Source organism: Lampris incognitus, chromosome 3 (genome assembly GCF_029633865.1).
Source record: "Lampris incognitus isolate fLamInc1 chromosome 3, fLamInc1.hap2, whole genome shotgun sequence".
Lineage (NCBI taxonomy): Eukaryota > Metazoa > Chordata > Actinopteri > Lampriformes > Lampridae > Lampris > Lampris incognitus.
The window spans coordinates 66,239,349-66,263,789 of NC_079213.1; the positions used below are offsets into that span (position 1 = coordinate 66,239,349).

Below are 24,441 nucleotides of genomic sequence, written 5' to 3' on the forward strand. Positions count from 1 at the left end.
CATACCCAGTGGACAGCGCTTGATTGGAGCCAATTTCATCCTACAACAGGACAATGACCCTAAACACACCTCCAAATTGTGCAAGAACTATTTAGAGCAGAAGCAGGCAGCTGGTATTCTATCGGTAATGGAGTGGCCAGCGCAGTCACCAGATCTGAACCCCATTGAGCTGTTGTGGGAGCAGCTTGACCGTATGGTACGCAAGAAGTGCCCATCCAACCAATCCAACTTGTGGGAGCTGCTTCTGGAAGCGTGGGGTGCAATTTCTCCAGATTACCTCAACAAATTAACAGCTAGAATGCCAAAGGTCTGCAATGCTGTAATTGCTGCAAATGGAGGATTCTTTGAGGAAAGCAAAGTTTGATGTAAAAAAAATCTTATTTCTAACCTTGTCAATGTCTTGACTCTATTTTCTATTCATTTCACAACATATGGTGGTGAATAAGTGTGACTTTTCATGAAAAACACAAAATTGTTTGGGTGATCCCAAACTTTTGAACGGTAGTGTATGTGTTGTGCTGCAGAGTTTAAAGTGTACCAAAAACAAATTCCACCGGCCCTGGTCGTGTGGCTAATAAAACTATCTATCCATCTATCTATCTATCTGTCTATCGATCAATCAATCTATCGATCTATCGATCTCTGTCTATCTATCTGTCTGTCTATCAATCTGTCTATCTATCTATCCATCCATCTATCTGTCTGTCTGTCTGTCTGTCTATCTATCTATCTATCTATCTATCTATCTATCTATCTATCTATCTATCTATCTATCTATCTATCTATCTATCTATCTATCTATCTATCTATCTATCTATCTATCTATTTATTTATCTATGTCTGTCTGTCTGTCTGTCTGTCTGTCTGTCTGTCTGTCTGTCTGTCTGTCTGTCTGTCTGTCTGTCTGTCTGTCTGTCTGTCTGTCTGTCTGTCTGTCTGTCTGTCTGTCTGTCTGTCTGTCTGTCTGTCTGTCTATCTATCTATCTATCTATCTATCTATCTATCTATCTATCTATCTATCTATCTATCTATCTATCTATCTATCTATCTATCTATCTATCTATCTATCTATCTATCTATCTATCTATCTATCTATCTATCTATCTATCTATCTATCTATCTGTCTGTCTGTCTGTCTGTCTGTCTGTCTGTCTGTCTGTCTGTCTGTCTATCACTTATATTCAGTCTGACAGCACACCCCCTGGCCCATGCTCATCTCCTCAACACCATATCTTAATTGGCGGTCAGGGCAGAGCAGGCCTGAGGTGGCAGAGATTAAACTACTATGTCCAAGGGAACGCGTGGTAGTCAGGAAAGCTGACTTTTGCACTGGAATGATCCACCAGGGTGAGATGATTTAGCACTTTTTGATGACATCAACAAGGGCATGGATGAGACAGAATGATGATGCAGCCTTTTTTGTCTTTTTCTTTTTTCTCTCTCTCTCTCTCTCTCTCTCTCTCTCTCTCTCTCTCTCTCTCTCTCTCTCTCTCTCTCTTTCTCGTTCTCTCTCTCCAGCTCTCCAGTGGTTATCGCCTTGACAAGTGATAAAGAGTATGAAATGCTATCTTTAGAGAGTGGCTGGGGATTGATGAAAGGGAATTGGAATCTCTCTTATTCTTATCATCTGTCTTTCGCATTCTTCCCTCCTTCTACCTTATTTCTTCCTTTAGCCCTCTCTTTACCAGTCAGTCCTACTCGTCTTCTCTTCATCCCATCCAGTCTCCTCTCTCTCTGTCTCTCTCTCTCTCAGCAGGTAAAATTGATGGTTGTAAGGTTTGCATAAACAAGTAGAAATGCATTTCCTCCCTTCACAACAGTCTGTGGCGTATCGAGGCTGAGCAAAACCATCCAGGCGTGATGGAAGTTTGTGCGCGTGCATGTTTGAGTTTGTGCAAGTGTGTATGTACGCACTTGTTCCTCAGGATGCGTGTGTCTGTGGCAGGCATGGATTTGAGTATTGGTGCTTGCTTTGATACGAGAAGAGGGATCAGAGTGACATGACTTCAAGTCTAAACTTGAACTTTGTCTCCTTGAGATTCTTTTCACACTTGTCCTGCTTTTTCAGATGTGACAGATCGGAGGGTGATGGGACAGAAAGACAAAAAATAGATGAAGGGGTCGACATGAGAAGGGGATTTACTGTAGAGATTGGGATGTTGTGTGAGGAGTGGGGAGGGTATCTCCATTGTTGTTTGGAATTTGATGACAGATTAATGCTGAAGCGCTAAATGGAATGGAGGGCAGTCACATGAATTATATTTGATATAGGCGCTCTTCTTTGTCTGGAACAACAAGAGTTGAGAAAAGCGCACATATGTAGGTATGCACACACTCACGTATGTGTTTTTGTGTGCATAGCCAGGCATTTGTGCTCGGCCTGTGTCTGTTTCTGTCTATGTATGTGTGTGGGATCAGAGAAGCTGACCTTAGGGGTGTCTGGGCAGCATAGCGGTCTATTCCGTGGCCTATCAACACGGGGATCGCCGGTTCGAACCCCCGTGTTACCTCCGGCTTGGTCAGGCATCCGTCCCTACAAAAACAATTGGCCATGTCTGCGGGTGGGAAGCCGGATGTGAGTATGCGTCCTGGTTGCTGCACTAACGCCTCCTCTGGTCAGTTAGGGTGCCTGTTCGGGGGGGGAAGGGAACTGGGGGGAATAATGTGAGACTCCCACCCGCTACGTCTCCCCGGCAAAACTCCTCACTGTCAGGTGAAAAGAAGTGGCTGGCGACTCCACATGTATCAGAGGAGGCACGTGGTAGTCTGCAGCCCTCCCCTGATTGGCAGAGGGGGTGGAGCAGAGACCGGGGCAGCTCGGAAGGGTGGCGGAATTGGTCAAGTACAATTGTGGAGAAAAAGGGGGGAAAAGCCGATAAATAAAAAATAAAGAAGCTGACCTTGTCCACTGGGTGAGATTTATTTAAATGCATGAATCATGCTCCCCTTTAGCCTTGTAAAAAAATATGTCTCGGGGAGCTTATTTGGCGATGAACAGCACACTGTGGTGGCAATTCCTCTCTGACAATAAACGAGGAGCAAGACAAAACTCTTACAGTATTATCACACTTTAATATGTTCATGAACAGACGCACAAAGCATAGATGCTAAAGTGCATGCACTGATCTCAGAACCTTTATACCATGCAGCACAAACTGCTGAGTCGTGCATCTTGTAAACAAGTCCGAGTTACGATCACAGTGGTATGTGCCGAGACTGTCTCCCTAATCCTGTGTGGATGAAGTAGCTAATCTTTATTGCCGGACTGTCATCCCAGTGGATAACAGAACTTGCATATTATTCAAAGAATTCATAGGTCAGGTCTGCTCTCTTGCTTATCTTCCAGCTCGTAATTCTTCTGGGCCGTTCACTCAGACCTCGTTAGACTCAAATGAGCGTCCCGTACATTCCTCTGCTATCAGCAGACAGCTGACAATAGGCCTTTATTTGTTCATAAGGAGAAGACACTTTATAACACTACCTCTGTTCTGCTACAAATGAGCTTTAAGCATCTATCTAAGCAATAGAGACTACAGGTAAACATAGCGTAGGTCAAAAGTAAGCAAGCATCATATCATCATATATGATTATATGGCAGACAAATTGGCTTCACAACACACACAAACAGGAGGAGGAGAACCTAGAAGCAACGTTTTGATCAGATTTTGCTCTAAAATAGAACTACTACTACTACTACTACTACTACTACTACTGCTACTGCTACTTTTGGCTGCTCCCGTTAGGGGTTGTCAGAGTGGATCATCTGTTTCCATCTCTTCCTGTCCTTGGCATGTTCCTCTAATGCCAGCTACCTGTGTGCCCTCCCTCACCACATCCGTAAACCTCCTCTTTGGCCTTCCTCTGTTCCTCTTCCCTGGTAGCTCCATATTCAGCATCCTTCTCCCAATATACCCAGCATCTCTTCTCCACACATGTACAAGCCATCTCAATCTCGCTTCTCTTGCTTTGTCTCCAAACCAACCAACCTAAGCTGTCCCTCTAATATGCTCATTCCTAATCCTGTCCTTCTTCGTCACTCCCAAAGAAAATCTTATCATCTTCAACTCTGCCACCTCCATCTTTTCATCATTGCCAGTCTCCAAACCATACAACATAGCTGGTCTCACTACCATCTTATAAACCTTCCCTTTAACTCTTGCTGGTACCCCTCTTTCACAAAGCACTCCTGGCACTCTTCTCCACCCACTCCACCCTGCCTGCGCTCTCTTCTTCACCTCTCTTCTGCACTCCCTGTTACTTTGAACAGTTGACCCCAAGTATTTAAACTCATATGCCTTCGTCACCTCTACTCCTTGCATCCTCACCATTCTTCTGTCCTCCCTCTCATTCATGCATATGTATTCCATCTTGCTCCTACTGACTTTCATTCCTCTTCTCTCCAGTGCATACCTCCACCTTCCCAGGCACTCCTCAACCTGCTCCCTACTCTCGCTACAGATCACAATGTCATCTGTGAACATCCTCGTCCGTGGAGACTCCTGCCTGATCTCATCCATCAACCTGTCCATCACCATTGCAAACAAGGAAGGGCTCAGAGCCGATCCTTGATGTAATCCCACCTCCACCTTGAACCCATCCGTCATTCCTAATGCACACCTTACCACACTGCCCTCATACATATCCTGCACCATTCTTACATACTTCTCTGCCACTCCCGACTTCTCATACAATACCACACCTCTCTCAGCACCCTGTCATATGCTTTCTCTAAATCCACAAAGACACAATGTAACTCCTTCTGACCTTCTCTAAACTTCTCCATCAACATTCTCAAAGCAAACATCACTTCTGTGGTGCTCTTTTGTGACATGAAACCATACTTCTGCTCGCTAATCATCACCTGTCCTCTTAACCTGGCTTCTATTACTCTTTCCCATATCTTCATGCTGTGGCTGATCAACTTTATACCTCTGTAGTTGCTACAGTTCTGCACATCACCCTTATTCTTGAAAATTGGTACCAGTATGCTTCTTCTCCACTCCTCAGGCATCTTCTCGCTTTCTAAGATTATGTTAAACAGTATAGTTAAAAGCTTGACTGCCATCTCTCCTAAACATCTCCATGCCTCCACAGGTATGTCATCTGAACCAACCGCCTTTCCACTCTTCATCATCCTCATATCTGCCCTCACTTCCTCCTTGCTAATCCACCGCACTTCCTGATTCACTATCCCCACATCATCCAACCTTCTCTCTCATTTTCTTCATTCATCAGCCCCTCAAAGTACTCCTTCCACCTTCTCAACACACTCTCCTCACTTGTCAGCACATTTCCATCTCTATCCTTGAACACCCTAACCTGCTGCACATCCTTCCCAGCTCAGTCCCTCTTTCTAGCCAATCGGTACAAATCCTTTTCTCCTTCCTTAGTGTCTACCCTCTCATACAACTCACCATATACCTTTTCCTTTGCCTTTGCCACCTCTCTCTTCGCTTTACGCTGCATCTCCTTATACTCCTGTCTACTTTCTTCAACTCTCTGACTATCCCACTTCTTCTTTACCAACCTCTCTCTCTGTACACTTTGCTGTACTTCCTCATTCCACCACCAAGTCTCCTCGTCTTCCTTCCTGTCCAGATGACACACTAAGTACCTTCCTAGCTGTCTCCCTCACTATTTCTGCAGTTGTACAATCACCACTCTCTCCTCCTTGGGTACACTCTCCACCACTTCATCCGACTCACTCCAGAATTCTTCTTTTTCTTCCATCTCACACCCAACTTGTGGGGCATATGTGCTGATAACATTCATCAACACACCTTCAATTTCCAGCTTCATACTCATCACTGTCCGCCACTCTCTTCACCTCCAGCACACTCTTGTCATGCTCTTCCTTCAGAATTACCCCTACCCCATTTCTCCTCCCATTCGCACCATGGTGGAAGGGTTTGAACACACCTCCGATGCTCCTCGCCTTACCCCCCTTCCATCTGGTCTCTTGCACACACAGTAGATCTACCTTCCTTCTCTCCATCATATCAGCTAGCTCTCTCCCTTTACCAGTCATAGTGCCAACATTCAAAGTTCTCACTCACCGCCTCACTCCTACCCTTCCTCCTCTCCTGCTGCCTATGGACATGCCTCCCCCCTCTCCTTCTCCTTCACCCAACAGTAGCATAGTTTCCACCGGCCCCCTGCTGGCCAACAGTACCGTTGGAGGTCATTGGTAACCTGGGCCTCGACCAATCCGGTATGGAAATCTGATTTATGAGCCGCATATTTGATTTGGCAAAGGTTTTATGTTGGATGGGCTTCTTGACGTAACCCTTCCCATCTATCTGGAATTGGGACCGGCACTAAGAATGCACTGGCTTGTGCAACCTCAGTGGCTGGGTTACCCTAAAAATAGAACAGTATGCCATATTTAGTCTTGCAGCTACTTTATCTAGCGTGTATTGTACTTCATTATTCTAGACAGCAACACCTTTCGCTCTCTCTCGCTCTCTCACACACACGTACACCACGTGTATATATACACACACACACACACTCAGATGTGTTGTGACTTTTAATATCTGTGTCAAAAGCAGACATCACCAACACCATACTATTTGAATGGCTATGTCCTGTCCTACTATTTGACTTGCCCAGATGTGTCATTTGGACAGTTGAGGTCACTTTTCAACTATGCAGATGTTAGGAACAGCATACTATATAATGTACCAATGATGGTGTGTGTTTTAATATATGATTTGAAACGTCACAGTTATGCATTGTGCATTACCGAGTAATATTTTGTTCCTTTATGTGTGAATGCAACGACAACAGCTCGAATCAGTGTCTACAAGTGTCAGAAGTTGAATAGCTGGTCAAACAAAAAGATGGCATATTTTCTTCCAGGAACATTCACCTTCGTATATAGTAAGCTTAGTGAAAAACAAAAAACAGTTTCTTCAAATAGTATCGTGTGCATCATGCTGCCTACAGGTGTGAGTCTAGTTCAGAACAGCAAAATAATCTCTCATAGACAAATTATTGGTTCTTACATGTTAGGTGCATCTGCACTACCATGCACACTACTATTTACAAAATGAAGTGAAGAGGCAAGACTTGGTGATTGAAAACAGATTTCTCTTTTTTCTGTTTTGATCAGTTACAAAGAATAGATGAGCATAATAATAGGTAACCTATGTTGACAATTAGGTACAACATTGCCGCTATTCAGTGTCATTGGCCTGAAGTTAATATGACCTTGTTCTGCTTGGATACGGGCACAATAGTGGATTACACAAGTGCAGTTATGATAATTATATTCCACTTGATGTGAGCCTGACACAGATTTCCTGCTGTTCTCTTTCAGGGAAGAGTCCGTACCTGATGTTCACCAACCGCCATGAGATCCGTCGTATTGACCTGCTGAAGAGTGAATACACGCAGGTCGTCCCCACGCTGAAGAATGCCGTGGCCCTGGATGTAGATGTCTCCACAAATAAAATGTTCTGGTGTGATTTATACCATCACAAAATCTACAGGTATGCATGTGCACATGTGCACACACCCACTCTCAAGTACGAACAAATACACTATGTGTATAGGATTTGTTGTAGCACTTTGTGCAGGTGTCTCTGAGTTACCTGAGAGGGGAGTGCCGCTATCCTATCCTGACCATTTGAACCAGGTACAAACAGCACGTGTTTTACCTGTAAAGACCAACCTCAGGGCCGTCTGGGTGTCATAGCGGTCTATTCTGTTGCCTACTAACATAGGGATCACCAGTTCGAATCCCTGTGTTACCTCTGGCTTGGTCAGGCGTCCCTACAGACACAATTGGCCGTGTCTGCGGGTGGGAAGCCAGATGTGGGTATGTGTCCTGGTCGCTGCACTAGCACCTCCTCTGGTCGGCCGGGGCACCTGTTCAGGGGGGAGGGGGAACTGGGGGGAACAGCACGATCCTCCCACGCTCTACGTCCCCCTGGTGAAACTCCTCACTGTCAGGTGAAAAGAAGCGGCTGGCGACGCCACATGTATGGGAGGAGGCATGTGGTAGTCTGCAGCCCTCCCCGGATCGGCAGAGGGAGTGGAGCAGAGACCGGGGATGGCTCGGAAGAGTGGGGTGATTGGCCGGATACAACTGGGGGGAAAAAGGGGGGAAATTATAAAAAAAAAAAACAACAAGAGGTAACACACTCATGCCTTGTTTGTATTTTTGGATTGTCTCAAAACCAAATCAAAATATCTACTTTTACTTTTTTTTATGCTGGCATTAAGTTAGCCAGATTTAATTAACCAGTTAATTTTGAAAATATTATCAAAATCTTTTCAAAGTTGACTGGCTCATCCGTCAGTGTACTGTAAAACAGGAGGAACAGCAACATGATAAAAATGATGTGTCATGGACAGTAGAGATGCCAGCATTATTGCTAGCAAGATGGCCGTGCTGTGCAAGTACCGGGATGCTAGTCACACACACTCACACACATATACACACGTTTTATATAGTCGTTACGCGTTATTTATTCTGTGTGCTTCAACCTGTCACACCTTCTGGTACTTAAACACACCTGAGAGGCTGTTCCTGTGTGTGTGTGTGTGTGTGTGTGTGTGTGTGTGTGTGTGTGTGTGTGTGTGTGTGTGTGTGTGTGTGTGTGTGTGTGTTTCAGTCACACCTGGAGAGGTTGTGTCATCTGTCTGACAGTGGAAGGTAGAGCTGTTTGTCCTTCACACACACACTTAATCCCACAAAAAAACAACACACACACACACACATACACACACACACACACAGTCCGTGCACATGCAAATGCATGTATGTATGACCATGCGTGTGCAGGTGCATGTATACGTGTGCACGTTGTTGATGGCTGGTGCGCAGTGGGAGGGGCTCTCTGTCATCGCAGTTGAGCCATATGCTCACTCTAATTTCACTGCCCTGATAATCACCACCATTACTCATCTTCACACACACACCCTCTCTCTCTCTCTCTTTCTCTCCTTGCTCTATTGCTCTCTCGCTCTCTCTCTCTCTCATGGACACATGTACATGCAAACCCAGGGGTTGTGACAGGGAGAGGACAAGTAAACTCGTTCTCCACGACCAATTCTTCCGTGGACATAGTCAACACTGACACTGAGGGCCATTTGAACATGTCCTCAAATTCTCAAATAGCCATACTGTAATCCGGACCAGTCAGTTAGCAAAGTATTTCGTTTTTCTGTTGAATTTGTGAAATTTCTATATAATAATCTTAAACTCATGATACCAGCAGTAGTGTCATTTACTTAAAGTGGCGTTCTCTAACATGTTGTTGAACCAGTGCTGTAGTCCGAGTTGAGTCTCGAGTCCCCAGTGGTCAAGTCCGAGTCCCCAAAGAAGAGTGCGAGTCGAGTCCGAGTCATCAAGGTTGAGTCTGAGTCGAGTTCCAACAGGATTTGTACGAGGGTATGCACGTGAATCAGCATGTAGGTGGAACACACATGCCCGCCCTTGCACGAAACTGAATAATGTTACGGTGTTAATATAGCTGTCAATACCTTATGCCAAATTATTAGGGCCTATTACAAAAAACTAACAAAAACAAAAAAAGCAAGTCTTTATCAATTAACAAGTCCGAGTCCTCATCTCCAATTTCCGAATCCGAATGCAGTCAATGCTTGAGTCCAAGTCCGAGTCATCAGTGCTCAAGTCCAAGTTGAGTCACGAGTCCTGAAAATCAGGACTCGAGTCGGACTCGAGTCCGAGTCCTGGACTCGAGTACTACAACACTGTGTTGAACAGCATGCAGTGATGCTCAGGGTAGTGGGTTAGAGGGTTACAGTTAGGTAAACACAAATAGCTTGTGTTACACTCATGCTTGTAATATCACGCTTTGTCTACCCGGGTCGAACATTGTTTTCAGAGAGCACTGTACGCCAAAACAACCAGGCACAAGAACCGTTTCCTTCCACAGGCCGTCATGCTGATCAACACTTGAAACAGCCATAAAGTGTCAGAAACCATCCCTGTGCAATACGCCTGTAAAACTGAGCATCCGCTGTACCTACTAATACTAACTTATATATCCTGTAGTTTAAACACAGTTTCAACATATCGTCATTGTCAAAAATAAATCAAAGTGTGTTGTATATACTGTATATTACATACATGCATATTGTCATGTACAACTACTTCATGTATATATATATATATATATATGTGTGTGTGTGTGTGTGTGTGTGTATATATATATATATATAGATAAAGTAACTTATTTATTCCAGCATCTTTGCACTCTGTACCTTTGCACTATTGTCTACCTGTTACATCATTTTTTTTCTTTTTTATAATATACTTTTTTTCCTTTTTTATAATATACTTTTTATATACATCTATATCTGTACATTGTAGTTAAATATTTCTTCTCCTGGATCGCCACCTTGTTGTGGTGGAGATGCTTGCGTGATCCCAAGAGCTATGCCATCCAGAGCTTGGCTCCTGGTAGGGTCACCCAAGGCGGACAGGTCAAGGGGGAGGTTCCAGATGAAGCGTGATCCAACGAAGACCTCAATGGCAGAACTGGCGGAGGACAATGCCAGTGAAGGCCGATGAAGGCTGCAACAAAGAACCAAACGTCTTGGTTCTCCATGCCATTGGACTCTGGCCACCCCCTGCCAAGGACCGTGTGGTGGCTGCAGGCGCATCAGCCTCTCCATGTAAAAAGCTGTCACACAAAGGTGTCCTCCTGCAAGGATACCCACAAGAACTTAGACGGAGGACAGTCATACTCGAGCCTGAGTGACCACTGATGATGAGTTACATGTTTATGTTTACCTTGTTGCCTTTGGTTTAGCTGTATGTCTAGTCCATGTAAGTATATGGAGAACAATGGAGGAACCGGAGTCAGATTCCTTGTATGTGTAGGCCTCATCACTGGCGGTCACTCGGGGTTGAGTATGACCATCCTAGCCTCTAGGTCCCTCTGGGTCTTCAGGTGCGTGTAGAGGCCGATCCTGGAGCTGCATAATGGTAGGAGACCTGTGCTTGACAGCTTTTTATGTGGAGTGGCTGATGCGCCTGCAGCCACCACACAGTCTTTGGCAGGGGGTGGCCAGAGTCCAATGGCATGGAGAACCAAGACGACTGGGGACCACCCTCTGTTGCAGCCTTCATCCACCTTCACTGCCATTGTAACCTGGTGACATTTTCTGCCAGTTCCGCCGTTGAGGTCTTTGTTGGATCGCGCTTCTTCTGGCACCTCCCCCTTGACCTGTCCACCCTGGGTTACCCTACCAGGAGCCAAGCTCCAGACAGCATAGCTCTTGGGATCATTGGTACACACAAGCTTCTCCACCACAACAACAAGGTGGTGATCCAGAAGATGTGTAGGCCACATACTATTTGGCCACATAAAACTGATTCTGAACTCCTCTGACAGTCCCTTGTGACAACATGTGACTCACGGAACACAGAGTTCCACATGCCGGCCAATTCACATTCACTGTAAAGGGTCATTCCCATCTGTTCAGGATACATCTCCTTAACTGCAACACACATATACAATTTAAAACAGAGGACCAAGACATTGACTTGTGAAAAAGAAGAATTAAATTAAAAGTGAAATAAGAATAGAAAAGAGGCTGTTGATTCACAGTGTCTTGGTGGCTAGCACTGTCCTGTAGCACGGGTCCTGGGTTTAATTCCAGCTCAGTTGTGTGGAATTTGCATGGGTCTCCTCTCTCACATTCCAATGAGGTGGTTTTTAGGTGGATTGGAGTCTCATAGGTGTGACTATTATGCCATGGTTGACTGTGTATGTGTGGGCCTTGTGATGGACTGGTGACCAATCTAGGGTGCCCCCCCCGCCTTCTTCCCACTGCCTGCTGGGACAGGCTGCAGCCCCTTGCTACCCGAACTGGATTAAGTGGGTATGGATAATGGATGAAAGAATTGATTTAGATGTTCTTGAAATTTGATTTCACACCGACTACCTAGGCAAATTAATTTCCATGTTTAATGAGTTGAGAAAGAAATCAGAAATACTTTTCTCTCTCTCCCTCTCCCTCGCGTTATTTCTGAGTCATTGTTTTCAAGGCTAATTAATAGCGATTAGCATGGTATGGGTCAATGACATGCTAACATCCCCTCATGATGAAGATGTGTGCAGCAAAGAATAACAGCCAATTAACGATGCAGTCTGTTTCCCCATTTATCTGTGTCTTATTCCCTGCTTCATCCCCTCCTTCTTGTCGTCCCTCCAGCAAACCTATGTAGCACCATCTATCTTTCAATGAATTTTAACTATGAACAATGGCATACCGAAAACTGATGATAAGAAGTGACCAGCGATACCTATATTTGAGAAAGTATGGTGAAAAGAAGTCGTAATTAATTGTGAAATGTGACTGTGCATGTGACTAGGCATTGCTTTGCTGATATTTGGTGGCCCATTCGTCTGCACCTTGTGGGATAATTAAATGTCATACTTTTTTTTACTTGTTTTACTAAAAATAGGATTCAAACCCCTTCCATCCTTCTTCGTTCATTCCTCCCTCCAGACCCCTCACCACCCACCTCCTTTAATCAAGTTGCTCCTCCAGCCTCCTCCGCCTCCTTCTTTCATCCTTTTACACCTTGCTAAAGTGTGACATGACTGGTGTAAATTGGGACGTTTTGTTCCCCAACTTTTTAACAGGGATGTCTCATTTTGTCTTGTTTTATATCTTCTTGGTAGCAGGTAGAGCAATGTGCTATGTCAGAGCAAGTGTCAGCGCTGGGATTGTTTTAGGAGGCGAGAGAGAGAGAGAGACAGAGAGAGAGAGAGAGAGAGAGAGAGAGAGAGAGAGAGAGAGAGAGAGAGAGAGAGAGAAGGGGCAAAATGAGAAGAGAAGGATAGATGGAGAGACAGAGAGAAAACGGTGGTGAATTTGTGAATTTGGGCCGGAAGCGGAAGAGGATGGTGGGAGAGATGTAGTGAAAGGTTGTCAAAGCAGAGAAAGAGGGGCAAGTGGCTTTGTAGGCTATTGATGAAAGGAGACAGACTCATTCTCCGGGGGCAGCATTGCCTGGATTGAGAGCTGAGATGGTCACCGAGGTGTCAGGTTAGCATGCCCCTGACAGGCCCTTAACAGTCCCGAATAATTCCCTTTTCCTCATCTCCTGTAACTAGCTATCACAGGCAGCTATGCTGAAAGGAAGACAAACAAGGAAGCAGCAACAAAGCCAGTAAATGTGCTTTTTGTCGGTTGCCTGCTGCCTATTTTTCGTTGTCGTATGTTTTCAGCTACGTCCTCTGTGCTCCCATTTTCTTTTGGGCTTCAAGATTACAGTGTGTTTTCTAACTAGAATTCAGTTGTACAGTACCTTGACGAAGGCTGACACAAACCTCTTTTTTTTTCCTCCCCTCTTTCTCTCTTACCCAAACTCCAAACCCCAAACCCCAACCCCCAGTGCGTACATCAACAAGGCGAGTGACTCGTCCCAGCAGGTGACGCTGATCGACTCAGCGCTCCACTCCCCCGAGGGACTGGCGGTCGACTGGGTCCACAAGAACATCTACTGGACTGACTCGGGCGACAAGAGCATCTCCGTCGCCACAGGCGATGGCACAAAGAGAAAGGTTCTGATTTCCACCGAGCTGAGCGAGCCACGAGCCATCGCAGTGGATCCACAGCAAGGGTGAGGGAGGAGGGAGAGACGGAGAGTTTTGAACTATTAGTTTTGAATTTTGAATTATTGCTCCACCCTATAGGCAAAACCCAACTGGCCTTCACTTTGGCCCTCCCTGTATAAAAGGGTAAAAGGACAGCATATTATACTTGAACAAGTTGTGGAAACATTAGTGTAAACTGCAATCATAATAGCGTATAAGCGTAATTCATTATCATTATTATTATTATTGTTTATAGCAACCCCTCCCTCTTAGTGCTCCATGCAGCTGAGAAGATTATCCATTATTTGCAGGTTTGATTTGACCTCTAGCTCTGATGTCAGTGTTTCCCTTAGGATGCTTCACACCACACAAAGCTGAACTAACATGAAATAAATGCAAATTAACCCCACAAAGCCCACTCTCCAACAAACAAACACACACTGAAACTCACAAACTCACTGATGTGTTTTTTTTCTCCGGGACCTAAGTCTGCAAGAAGTGTGTCGGTAAATATATTTGGAGGGATTATGGAGAGATAGAATACTGTGAAAATGAGACGGAAAGAAAGATTTTCTCCACAAGAGTGGCCTTGTTAATTCACATTGAATCACATCTTGCAGCAAAAATTGGCTTTTTTCTAATGTCTAGTCCTAGGCCGGGGGTTGCTTCTAAATTGTTAAATGAAATGCTCTTGCCATTGTTTAACTAGTTGGTGTGTCTTCTTAGGTTCATATACTGGTCAGACTGGGGAGGTCAGGCCAAAATAGAGAAGGCTGGGATGAATGGAGTGGACCGACAGGTTCTGGTGTCACAACGCATCGAGTGGCCCAACGGGATCACCCTGGGTAAGACTCTTAGCAGAGGCTGTGAGCTATACCACAGCTTTCAAGGGAGATCATTTTTTGCTGATGATGATGATCATATATAAAGCAAGAATGTGTGTTTGCATGTTCGCTTAAAACTCCAGAAATACTCATTGTAGAACAAAAACAAAGGTATCTTTAGAATCAGCACTTTCCAAGGATTGCACAGTTCGAAAAATATTTCAAAAATCAAGTAATAAAATTGATTTATTTGCGAAAGACGCATTCCAGCGATGCTTTGTGGAGACTTCTGGCAAATCCTTCCAGTGGTCAAGGGAGGCACTACACCTAACATTGTCAATGCTAGCCTGAAGGCACGCAGCGTGGTTTACCCTGAGGCGCTTGAGCACTGAGCGATTAATACACACGTTGGCAGAGAAGCTTGATGAATGGATTGAAAGTTATGACATTTGATCATTTTCGTTTATACGATTTGTTTATTCGACAGTCATTTATTACATTTATCATATCATAAATTATCTGATATTTCATCATCGATTATATCGTAAAGATCAGATCGTGTTTGTTGTTTTGGTGAGAACATTTTCCCCGGGCAACGCCGGGTACCTCTGCTAGTGTGTATATAATCTTAATATTCCACTCCTCATTTGTTGAGCACTTTCATCAACACCGTTGATGGTTTCCGGGGGGGGGGGGGATGCTATATATACGATATATACATTCTCCATATCTTCAGATCTGTGCCTCGGAGACAAATATCACCTAGGATACAACATGGCCAAGCAGAATAGCGATGATAATCTCCTTGCAAATAAGAAATGGATAGGTCGAAATGCAAAGGCCATGCAGCGGAAAGGAAATACTTTTCTTATTGTCAGTTTTCCATTGTGCCACTATGTTTGGATGGCGATCGTAGGAATAGCACAGCTCGGTCTTCATAGTGAGTGAATGATGAATCACCCCATTAAACTCACAAGTTTTGTTTTTGTTTTAACAATATAAGTACAACATAATTTATCGCTGTAAAAAACAATATAGAAATGCACATGGCAAAATTGTGACAAAAACCTCTTGGTTATTTATGATTTAGAGACCCCCATCCCCAAATTTCCATTAATTTTTTTTTTATCCCATTTTCAGTGGAGCTCCTTGCTTTCCATGAGAAGCTGATCTCCCCATAGAGTTCCCGTAGGGGAGGCAGGAATGGCAGAATGAAAGTGAGGCAAGAGAGAAGGGCAAAAGTAAAAAATAAAAGCCAAAGGGAGGAAGGAAGTGGACTTTAAAACAGAACAGTTTATTCAAATACCAAGTTATATTCATTTGTCTAGTCTTCTTAATTGGAGGCCAAGTCGCTGTAGGCTTCTTTTCATTTAACTTGTTTACTTTGTGGCCCTTGTGCTGCCTCTGAATTCTGAAAGAGGGCGTTGAATTACTATGCACCACAGTGCTGGAAACCGTTGCAGCAAGAGGTCAAATTTCTAGTGCTTATTCCCCTGCCGGCTTTGTTTATCAAATTCACTTAGGTGTGAGTCCTGCACCTGTAAGGCTGTCAATGAAGAGAGAAGAAAACTGCAAGGTAATGAAAGTCAGCACATAACAATTGGAAATGAAAGCAGATGAAAGTGAAGTTTAATGCCAGCGATATAATACCGATTTGGTGCAACAGAAGAAAAAAAAATGTCAAGGGAATTGAACGCAGAGAAAGCAAAAGAGATAGAGATGAAAAAGAAAGGTGAAAGAAGGAAAAGTGGCCGGAGGTGATGTTGCCCCCGAATAGGGATTATTGTTACAGATTAGTTTGGGCCTGCTGCTCATCAATCAAACTGGTGACTACAGGCCTCTGAATTAATAAGCGGACAGCTCTGCCTCCCATCATGCTTCCCAAGTCCTCCTGCAGAACTGCACAATTTCTCTCAGCGGCCTCTCGCCTAGGGAGGGAGGAGGAGGTGCACACGTTGCACGCCCTGCATCGAATTGAGGCATTGCTGCATGTGTATAACAACACATTTTTTGAGGGGTCTGGGGTTTTAGGTGAGCAAGAGAGAGCGAGAGGGGGTGAGATTCGCTCAGAAATGGAGTATTATTTTCTCCCGGGTCATTGGTCTCACACAGAGCACTGAGTGGCGTGGCTGACTGTCTGAACTGGGGGAGACGCAGCTGTGGATGACTATTAGTCTGCAGTTTCTTCTACAAACCCATGGCGTGTTATTTCGGTGTTAAATCACTGTGTTACTTTCCCGACCTGCCTGTCGCCTTCTTTGGGATGTGGTCAAACTCTTATCTTTCAAAGGAACATTTTTACGCCATTTTTCTAGTCACATGCCATGATATGTAAATGACCTCTACCAGATTGGTGGATTTGCCCACGGGCACATAGAAAGGTTTGTTTTTTTGTTTTGTTTTTTAATCCCCGGCAGCAGAGAAGTCAACCGACAAAGTTACAGTCACATATGTTTTCTTGCTGCAAGGACCTCAGCTGTCATGTCAAAGAAGATTGATGTCGTATCTGCTGGCCCATGACGTTCATATATACCACTCACCCAAGCCCCTTTCTCTCAGAATGACTTCTCCCTTTCTCTCCATCCATCTTCATATCTTTTTCTTTCTCCCTTTCCCCTCTCTTCCTCTGCATCACTCTCTTTCTCTCCTCCTTCTCCTCTAACCCCCACTCTCTCTCTTTACCCATTCTCCACCTTTTCACATTTCCCTCTCTCGCCCATTCCTTCTTCTTTTTCAGACCTACCCAACAGGCTGCTATACTGGGTGGACTCCAAGCTGCACCTGCTGTCCTGTGTGGACCTGAATGGGGACAACCGCAGAGTGCTGTTGTCTTCCCATGACCACCTGGGACACCCCTTCGCTCTTACCGTCTTCGAGGTAGGGAGGGAGAGGCTGGTTGGGGATGTAATAGAGTGCAAAGAAGGTAGAGAGAGAGAGAGAGAATGCGAGTGAGAGCGAGAGAGAGGGAAGGTGTTTTCACAATACAATATCAGAAAATGGGAACGCCGCTGTCCTCCCTTTGACCACTGGGGAGTAGTGCTAGGCAATATGGGAAATATTATCATAGTAATAATCATGGGGAGTTTTATACACTGTTATATCACGATATCTGCTCACATCGGCAAAAATTCAATGTTCATAAGAATCCAACTGAGGTTCATCACATTGAATTGTTTGGCACTGTGAAGTATAATGTCCGTGCAAAAGCACTTTTCACATGATACTCTCTCAAATATGTTAGATCTCGTTTTGTGAAGAATTTTGGGAACTGGATTCTCGCTATCATTCATTTAGACAAGAAAATTGTGTGTCATGATATGAAAACATCCAAACGTCATAACAATATAATTGACCCCTTTTCTGTTAGTAAACATAGTGACTTTTTTGTGGGTGGAGCTTAGCTGGAGGCAAAACATTCCCCTCAGAGACATTTAAGGGAAGCCGTTAGCTAGCTAGCTGCCAGCTAGCAAGTTTTATCAGCTTGTATATTTACGATGGACGAAGAAACACGTATTTCTGAATATGTACAGTTGCTTTCTCCCCGGGACCGCGAGTGTTACTTGAAAAAGTTAACATTAACCAATGGGACCAGATTGACCGACCTATACACGGTCACTCGATGGATGGACGATTTGACAGGATTATCTACTGCAGAGTGGCCAGACATTTACACCGACCTGATAGAGAAACCAAACATAGGGACGTTTTTTGTGGGTGGAGCTTAGCTGGAGGCAAAATGTAATCATTACGTAGGCTCTAAAAGGGTCTATACTGAAAGACGAGAAGTGATTATATATATCGTCCAGCCCACCTGGGGGAATGATAGACACAGACTGTGTTTTTTTTCCTAGTAAGACCAGTCTCGGGCAACACACTCATACATCATTTGCAGTTGGCCATTCACATCATGTATCCCCCCCCCCCACTTTTTCTCCCCAATTGTATCTGCCCAATTACCCCACTCTTCCAAGCCATCCCGGTCGCTGCTCCGCCCCCTCTGCTGATCTGGGAAGGGCTGCAGACTACCACATGCCTCCTCCGATACATGCGGAGTCACCAGCTGCTTCTTTTCACCTGACAGTGAGGAGTTTCACCAGGGGGATGTAGCGCGTGGGAGGATCACGTTATCCCCCCCCCCCAAACAGGCGCCCTGACCGACGAGGGGAGGCGCTAGTGCAGTGACCAGGACACACCCACATCCGGCTTCCCACCCGCAGACACGGCCAATTGTGTCTGTAGGGACTCCCGATCAAGCCGGAGGTAACATGGGGATTCGAACCGGCAATCCCCATGTTGGTAGGCAACGGAATAGACCACTGTGCTACCCGGACGCACCCACATCATTTATGATAAGATTTTGGCTGAAACCAAATCTAAACATCATAAACGACATTTTTGTTAACCTGTCTTGATGTTACTTGATGACCTCATCATATTTGACTGTCTTGGTTGTCAGGAGACTGAAGGGGAAAAAAAGCGATTGATAAATGCGATCCGGTGTACAGAGTCATGCGTCACTGCTAGCGCGCATCTACACCCCTCAGTGCACGCCATCTTCGAGGTATGACGGAAGGAGGTGCTTGTTGAGAGGAAGAGTGAGCATGTGTGAGAACGAAGTGATCCAAATTCAGCCAGGGGAGAGCGGAGTGGATGTGTTGAAGATACGGCTGTAGTAGGTTTTTTGTAGAATAAACTCAGAGGCGGGGAGGGCGGTGGTTTAGTGAAACCTCTGATGAGAAGTTGAAGACATTCTTGGGCAGTTGTAAATGGTAGAGAAAAGCAGAAGTAAGACGGAGGTGGAATTATCTTTTTCGGGAGTGCCAGAGTGTAGAGGCAGGGTAACTTGTAGTATGGATAGCTGTGATTTGAATCTTTTATTGTGGTAGCAGGAGTGAGACTTTTATTGTGGTAGCAAGAGTGAGACTGTGTGAGAAACTATGACGCGCAGGCAGTATGGAATATGAGAAGGCGTACTGCAAGATGAGAAGAGCAAGAAAGTTGGGGAGAAAGAGGTGGATGATATAATATGTGACTGAAGGGTAGCAATCTCTTCTGTGTGAGTACGTGTGTGTGTGTGTGTGTGCGTGTGTGTGTGTGTGTGTGTGTGTGTGTGTTTGTGTGTGTGTGTGTGTGTGTGTGTGTGTGTGTGTGTGTGTGTGTGTGTGTGTGTTCTCCCAGCTGGATGCCCTGTGAAGCAGCAAAAAGTTACCCTTTGTAGATGAATAGCCCTCAGTCCCTCCGGTCTGTGTTCTGTTCTTGCCGGGACAAAGACCAGATTAAAAAGCTTTTCTTGCAGTACAGCCGGCCCCAACACGCAGGTGATGAAGAGTTTACTCCTGAAGAATCTTTTCTTTTGAATTTGCACATCAAAAAACCCATAAGCGGTTTTCCCCCCCTCCTTAAACTTTTTATTTATTTTGTTAAAAGAGTTTTGGACTAACTTCTGTCAGTAAGCTCATACGTTCTGCTGCACCGCATCAAAACATGCCATTTGGTTTTGCGATGAATTTTAAAATCTTGTTTTTCTCCAAAAGAGATAATTTCCCTCCCCCTTGAATGTAGATTATCTCGTTTATTTATTTATTTGTTTATTTGAATAGAGATCAGTGCATATTAATGAACATTGGTGTCGCAGATGCACATGTAAACATGTCGGATTGTGGCAATACTGCTAATTTACATCCGTTGTCCCTAGGCAGGTCAAGGCAAGAAATGAAAACAGACTCGGTACACCTCAACACAATACAATAATTCTAAAATACACAACAAAACATTCAATACAACATTATACACCCCACAAAACTTGGTGTCATTTGAGCCATTTTTTTAAGATGGGCTTTAAAAGTGGGAAATGTGGGCCATTCCCTTATTGCGGAAGGTGTGTTATTCCAGATCTTAGTGCCCTTAATGGATAACACTGTTTGACTGAAAGTGGTGCGTCTGAAGGGTACCTCACAACCCCCTCTAGTGGAGGCCCTTGTACTGTTGGTTCTTATTTTAATGTTTGCATTTAATGGAGGTGGGGCAAGACCATGTAGTGACTTGAATACAGAGCAGGCGTATTTGAATGTTTTATAATTCTCAAAATTTAGAAGATTGTGTTGTTCTAGAATATTGCAACGGTGAAAAGAAGAAGGCTTTCTGTCGAGCATTTTTATGGCTTTTTTAAAGAGTGATACTATTGGTTTGAGTGCTGTTCCACTGGTAAATAACCAGTTTGTAAAACAGTGTTCAATATGAGAAAATAATCATATTAAAACATCCATCCAGTTGTAATGTAAGATACCTGACTACGGATGTTGATGTTTCGTGATTTAGTGTTATTGCCATGTCGCTGCTTTTTCCATTTACCCGCGAATGACACCGAGTGTGAGGGTAGGGCAATATGAGCAGTTGTATACAACCACACAAAAAAAGAAAAGTTTTCTGAGAAAGGCCAGTCAATTCTTTTTTCTTTTCTTTTTTTTTTGCTGGATTTTTCCCCCTTTTTCTCCTCAGTTGTGTCTGGCCAATTGCCCCACTCTTCCGAGCCATCCCGGTCGCTGCTGCACCCCCTCTGCCGATTCAGGGAGGGCTGCAGACTACCACACGCCTCCTCCCATACATGTGGAGTTGCCAGCCGCTTCTTTTCACCTGACAGTGAGGAGTTTCACCTGACAGTGAGGAGTTTCGCCAGGGGGACGTAGAGCGTGCAAGGATCACGCTATTCCCCCCAGTTCCCCCCCCAGACAGGTGCCCCAACCGACCAGAGGAGGCGCTAGTGCAGCAACCAGGACACATACCAGCTTCCGGCTTCCGACCTGCAGACGCGGCCCAGTTGTGTCTGTAGGGACGCCCAAACCAAGCCCAGAAGTAACGCGGGGATTCGAACCGGCAATCCCCATGTTGGTAGGCAACAGAATAGACCGCTACACTACCCAGAAGCCCCTGGCCAGTCAATTCTTACCCATTAATAGTTGGTCGCGACAATTCAAAATGAACAAATCATGTTTTAAAGCGACGCAAACACCCTCTGCTTCTTAGTACCCCAGAATGACACATAGAGGACTCATTCATCAGAGTCTGAACATTACACTACCTTACATCCCATGTGCACGCACACACTCACGCACATCTGAACACTGTCCCCCCCCTGCCTGGACACAAAGCCCTGGGGAGATTTGGATGCAAGAAGCACACACAGAACAACGTCTTCTCCTTCTCTCTGCACTGCCCCTCTCTCTCTCCTCACTGTTTGACCGGGGGGGTATAAACACAGAAGAGCAGATGAACTTCTCAGAGAGAGGGACAGAGGGCAAAAAGATGAATGACATGAAAAAAAGGAGAGTATGAGTAGTGAAAAGAAGAAAGTGTGAGAGAGAACAAAAAAAACATGCTGAAAGTGCAAAATTTTCACCACTTTGTGAGGTTGTGTTGTGTTGTGTTGTGTTGCAGGCAGTTGGTGTCCCATGGCGGGGACACCAACTGTTGTCACTGCAAAAAATTCCTGATGTCAATCCCCTCGCTCCTCAAAATGTTCCATAAAATCCTTGGCTACGTCCTCACCTTTTGTTGTGTCAGACATTGGCTTTAAGCAGCAGAGCTCCTCTCCCACAGTTGAATCGCAGCGTCTTGCCGTGGCTGCAGAACGTGCTGTGTCGCTCACGCCCACGCTTTCGTCAAGTGCAATGCTATGAGTGAATCCCGCGGCATCTTTTGCCTCCGCTCTTTGCTGCACGCTGGCATTTCCTTCCATTTCTTCGATGTATCGCTCAAGCTGACATGGGAATATCTTTTGTCCTTGATTTGAATGTCTCTTTGTTTGGTAAGCCTTCAAACAGAACCGCTGAGCTACAGAGAAAAGCCTTCCTTAATATTGTCACTATCAGTGAAAGGCCTTCTGCGTTTCGCAATGCAATGAGCAATGCGATAGCTTGCGTCAGTCGCATGGGTTTTAGCAGCCGCAAAGACTCCGAGGGTGTTGCTTGCTTCTCATAAGTGGACACGGCACGTTTGATGGGTTCTGCCTTGTCTACCTCATCTTTGAAAGTTGTCTTGTGCTTTGTCTCAAAATGGTATTTAACACTCAATGTTCGGCAAACAACATTTTCAAGTACACACGGCACTCTTCTGTCCATTAGGGCTGGAATGCCCCGAACCACAGCAGCACATTGGCCCGGTGGTTCGCACTGTTGCCTCACAGCAAGAAGTCCTGGGTTCAAACCCCGGGCCATCCCAGGTCCTTTCTGTGTGGAGTGTGCATGTTCTCCCCGTGTCTGCATGGGGCTCCTCCGGTTTCCTCCCACCATCAAGAAGACATGCATGTTGGGGTTAATACTCCTGTCTGTGCCCCTGACCGAGGCAATGGAAAGAAGAGCTGGAGTTGGTTCCCGGGTGCTGCAGCTGCCCACTGCTGCTTTACCATAGGAGGGGTTAAATGCAGAAGACACATTTTATTGTAAGAATGCAATTCGCTGTAAGAATAAAATGTCAAATAAAGTGGCTTTCATTTAGTCACCTTTACTCTAGCTTTCTTGGCTAGTGGGGTTGCCGTCATTTACCGAACCTGAACTGCTGCACTGCACTTCCTGTGGGAAATGTGAGCAGGAGGTCGTATTGTCAGTCAAACTAAATAAGACACACCGTGCAACAGCCAATGGCTGTTGAAGAGGTGATTTGGCATGCAACTGAGAAGGCACTTGGAACATTTCTTAAAAAAATAAAAAATGAAAAATCCTCTCTCTAGGGTTTATTGCCAGTGTGCCAATGATTACACTGCCATGGCACGCGTGCCTAAGGTAGCTGGCCCCTGGTCTAAAGTTTTAAGCATACTCTGTTCTCTGAGCATTTTACAGGAGGTAAACAATATGGGATCATAAAACTCATTCGAGTCCTTTGTCAGTTCAAACACCTCCTGGATTTTCTAAAATGGGCTGCTGCACCCAAATCGATGAGAGAAATATGGTGTGGTGTTTGCATGTGTAGCGAATTTGGGGGGGGGGGCCGGGAACTGACGCAGCTGGGATGCAATCCTGGATCTCCCACACCACGGGCGACTACGTTAAACCATCGACCAAGGGGCAATCGACGGTCTAACGTAGTCACCCGTGGTGTGGGAGACCCGGGTTTGCGTCCCGGCTGCGGCGTTTTACCAGCCTGCCCCCCGAATTCGCTACGTTGGTGTCAGAAGTGGGATGGTGGGTAGTGTAATGTGCATGGATAAATAGACTCGCTAGCCCTTGGCTAGCGGGTCGGACCCTTTAGTCGACTGGTTAACGTTGTCGCCCCCAGTGCGGGAGATCTGGGTTCACGTCCCGGCGTTGGCGGTTCCCGGGCTGCCCCCCGAATTCGATACACATGCGTTTTGTTTAAATTTTGCTGTCATTTTGTTCTGGTGTTGACACTTGCATGCAACAGGCAATAAGGAGCTGATCACATCAACGTCACAACTGAGGGGGAAGGTGTCAGAGGGATCATTTAGGCTTAGTCTTGACAAAATTGCGGGACATTCCTCTGCCCTTGAACCTGAGAGCAATTCACTTTCTTCTTCTTCTGTCATTAGGATGTCACTTTCATCCTACTGACAGCAGCAGATATGTGAGTTTAGCAGCCTGTGTGCACCTCCCGTCAGAAGCTGTGATGCAGCTCAGTGCCGTGTGTGTGGAGGTGCACGTGTGCCGTGACACATGAAAGACTCGCCTTTATCTTGAACTGAAGAGTCCTTACCCTGCCTGACACAGCGAGACAGCTGCGCTTTTAAAGGGAGCGAGATATAGAAGGTTGTGGTGGCGGCGTGGCAGTAGCGATGGAGAATGGCGAGAGATGAACACAGGAACGGACGGGGGGATGTTTGGATATGGGCAGCGTTCGACAATGCTGGGATTTGTCTTTTGTTATTTCAGTGCCACAATCAGATGAGTGAAGGTTATCTAAACCCGAGGGATGGGGAAACAGCGACTCAAGAGATACAGAACTCGGGGAAATATGACCACTGAAAATATGAAATGAAGGTTAAGTCTGTTGATAGCCAAGTGCAGATGGAGCAGAAAGGC

At 45.3% G+C, this 24,441-nt stretch overlaps 1 protein-coding gene across 1 annotated transcript in view; it reads left to right on the top strand.

The window, feature by feature from the left end:
* lrp8 (low density lipoprotein receptor-related protein 8, apolipoprotein e receptor) overlaps nt 1-24,441 on the top strand; it is a 306,559-nt gene that overhangs the window by 248,400 nt on the left and 33,718 nt on the right. The window contains exons 10-13 of the mRNA XM_056275639.1: nt 7,322-7,493; nt 13,385-13,612; nt 14,313-14,431; nt 17,148-17,287. Of these exons, the coding sequence (XP_056131614.1) occupies nt 7,322-7,493; nt 13,385-13,612; nt 14,313-14,431; nt 17,148-17,287 (659 nt within the window). The remainder of the gene's footprint in view (nt 1-7,321; nt 7,494-13,384; nt 13,613-14,312; nt 14,432-17,147; nt 17,288-24,441) is intronic.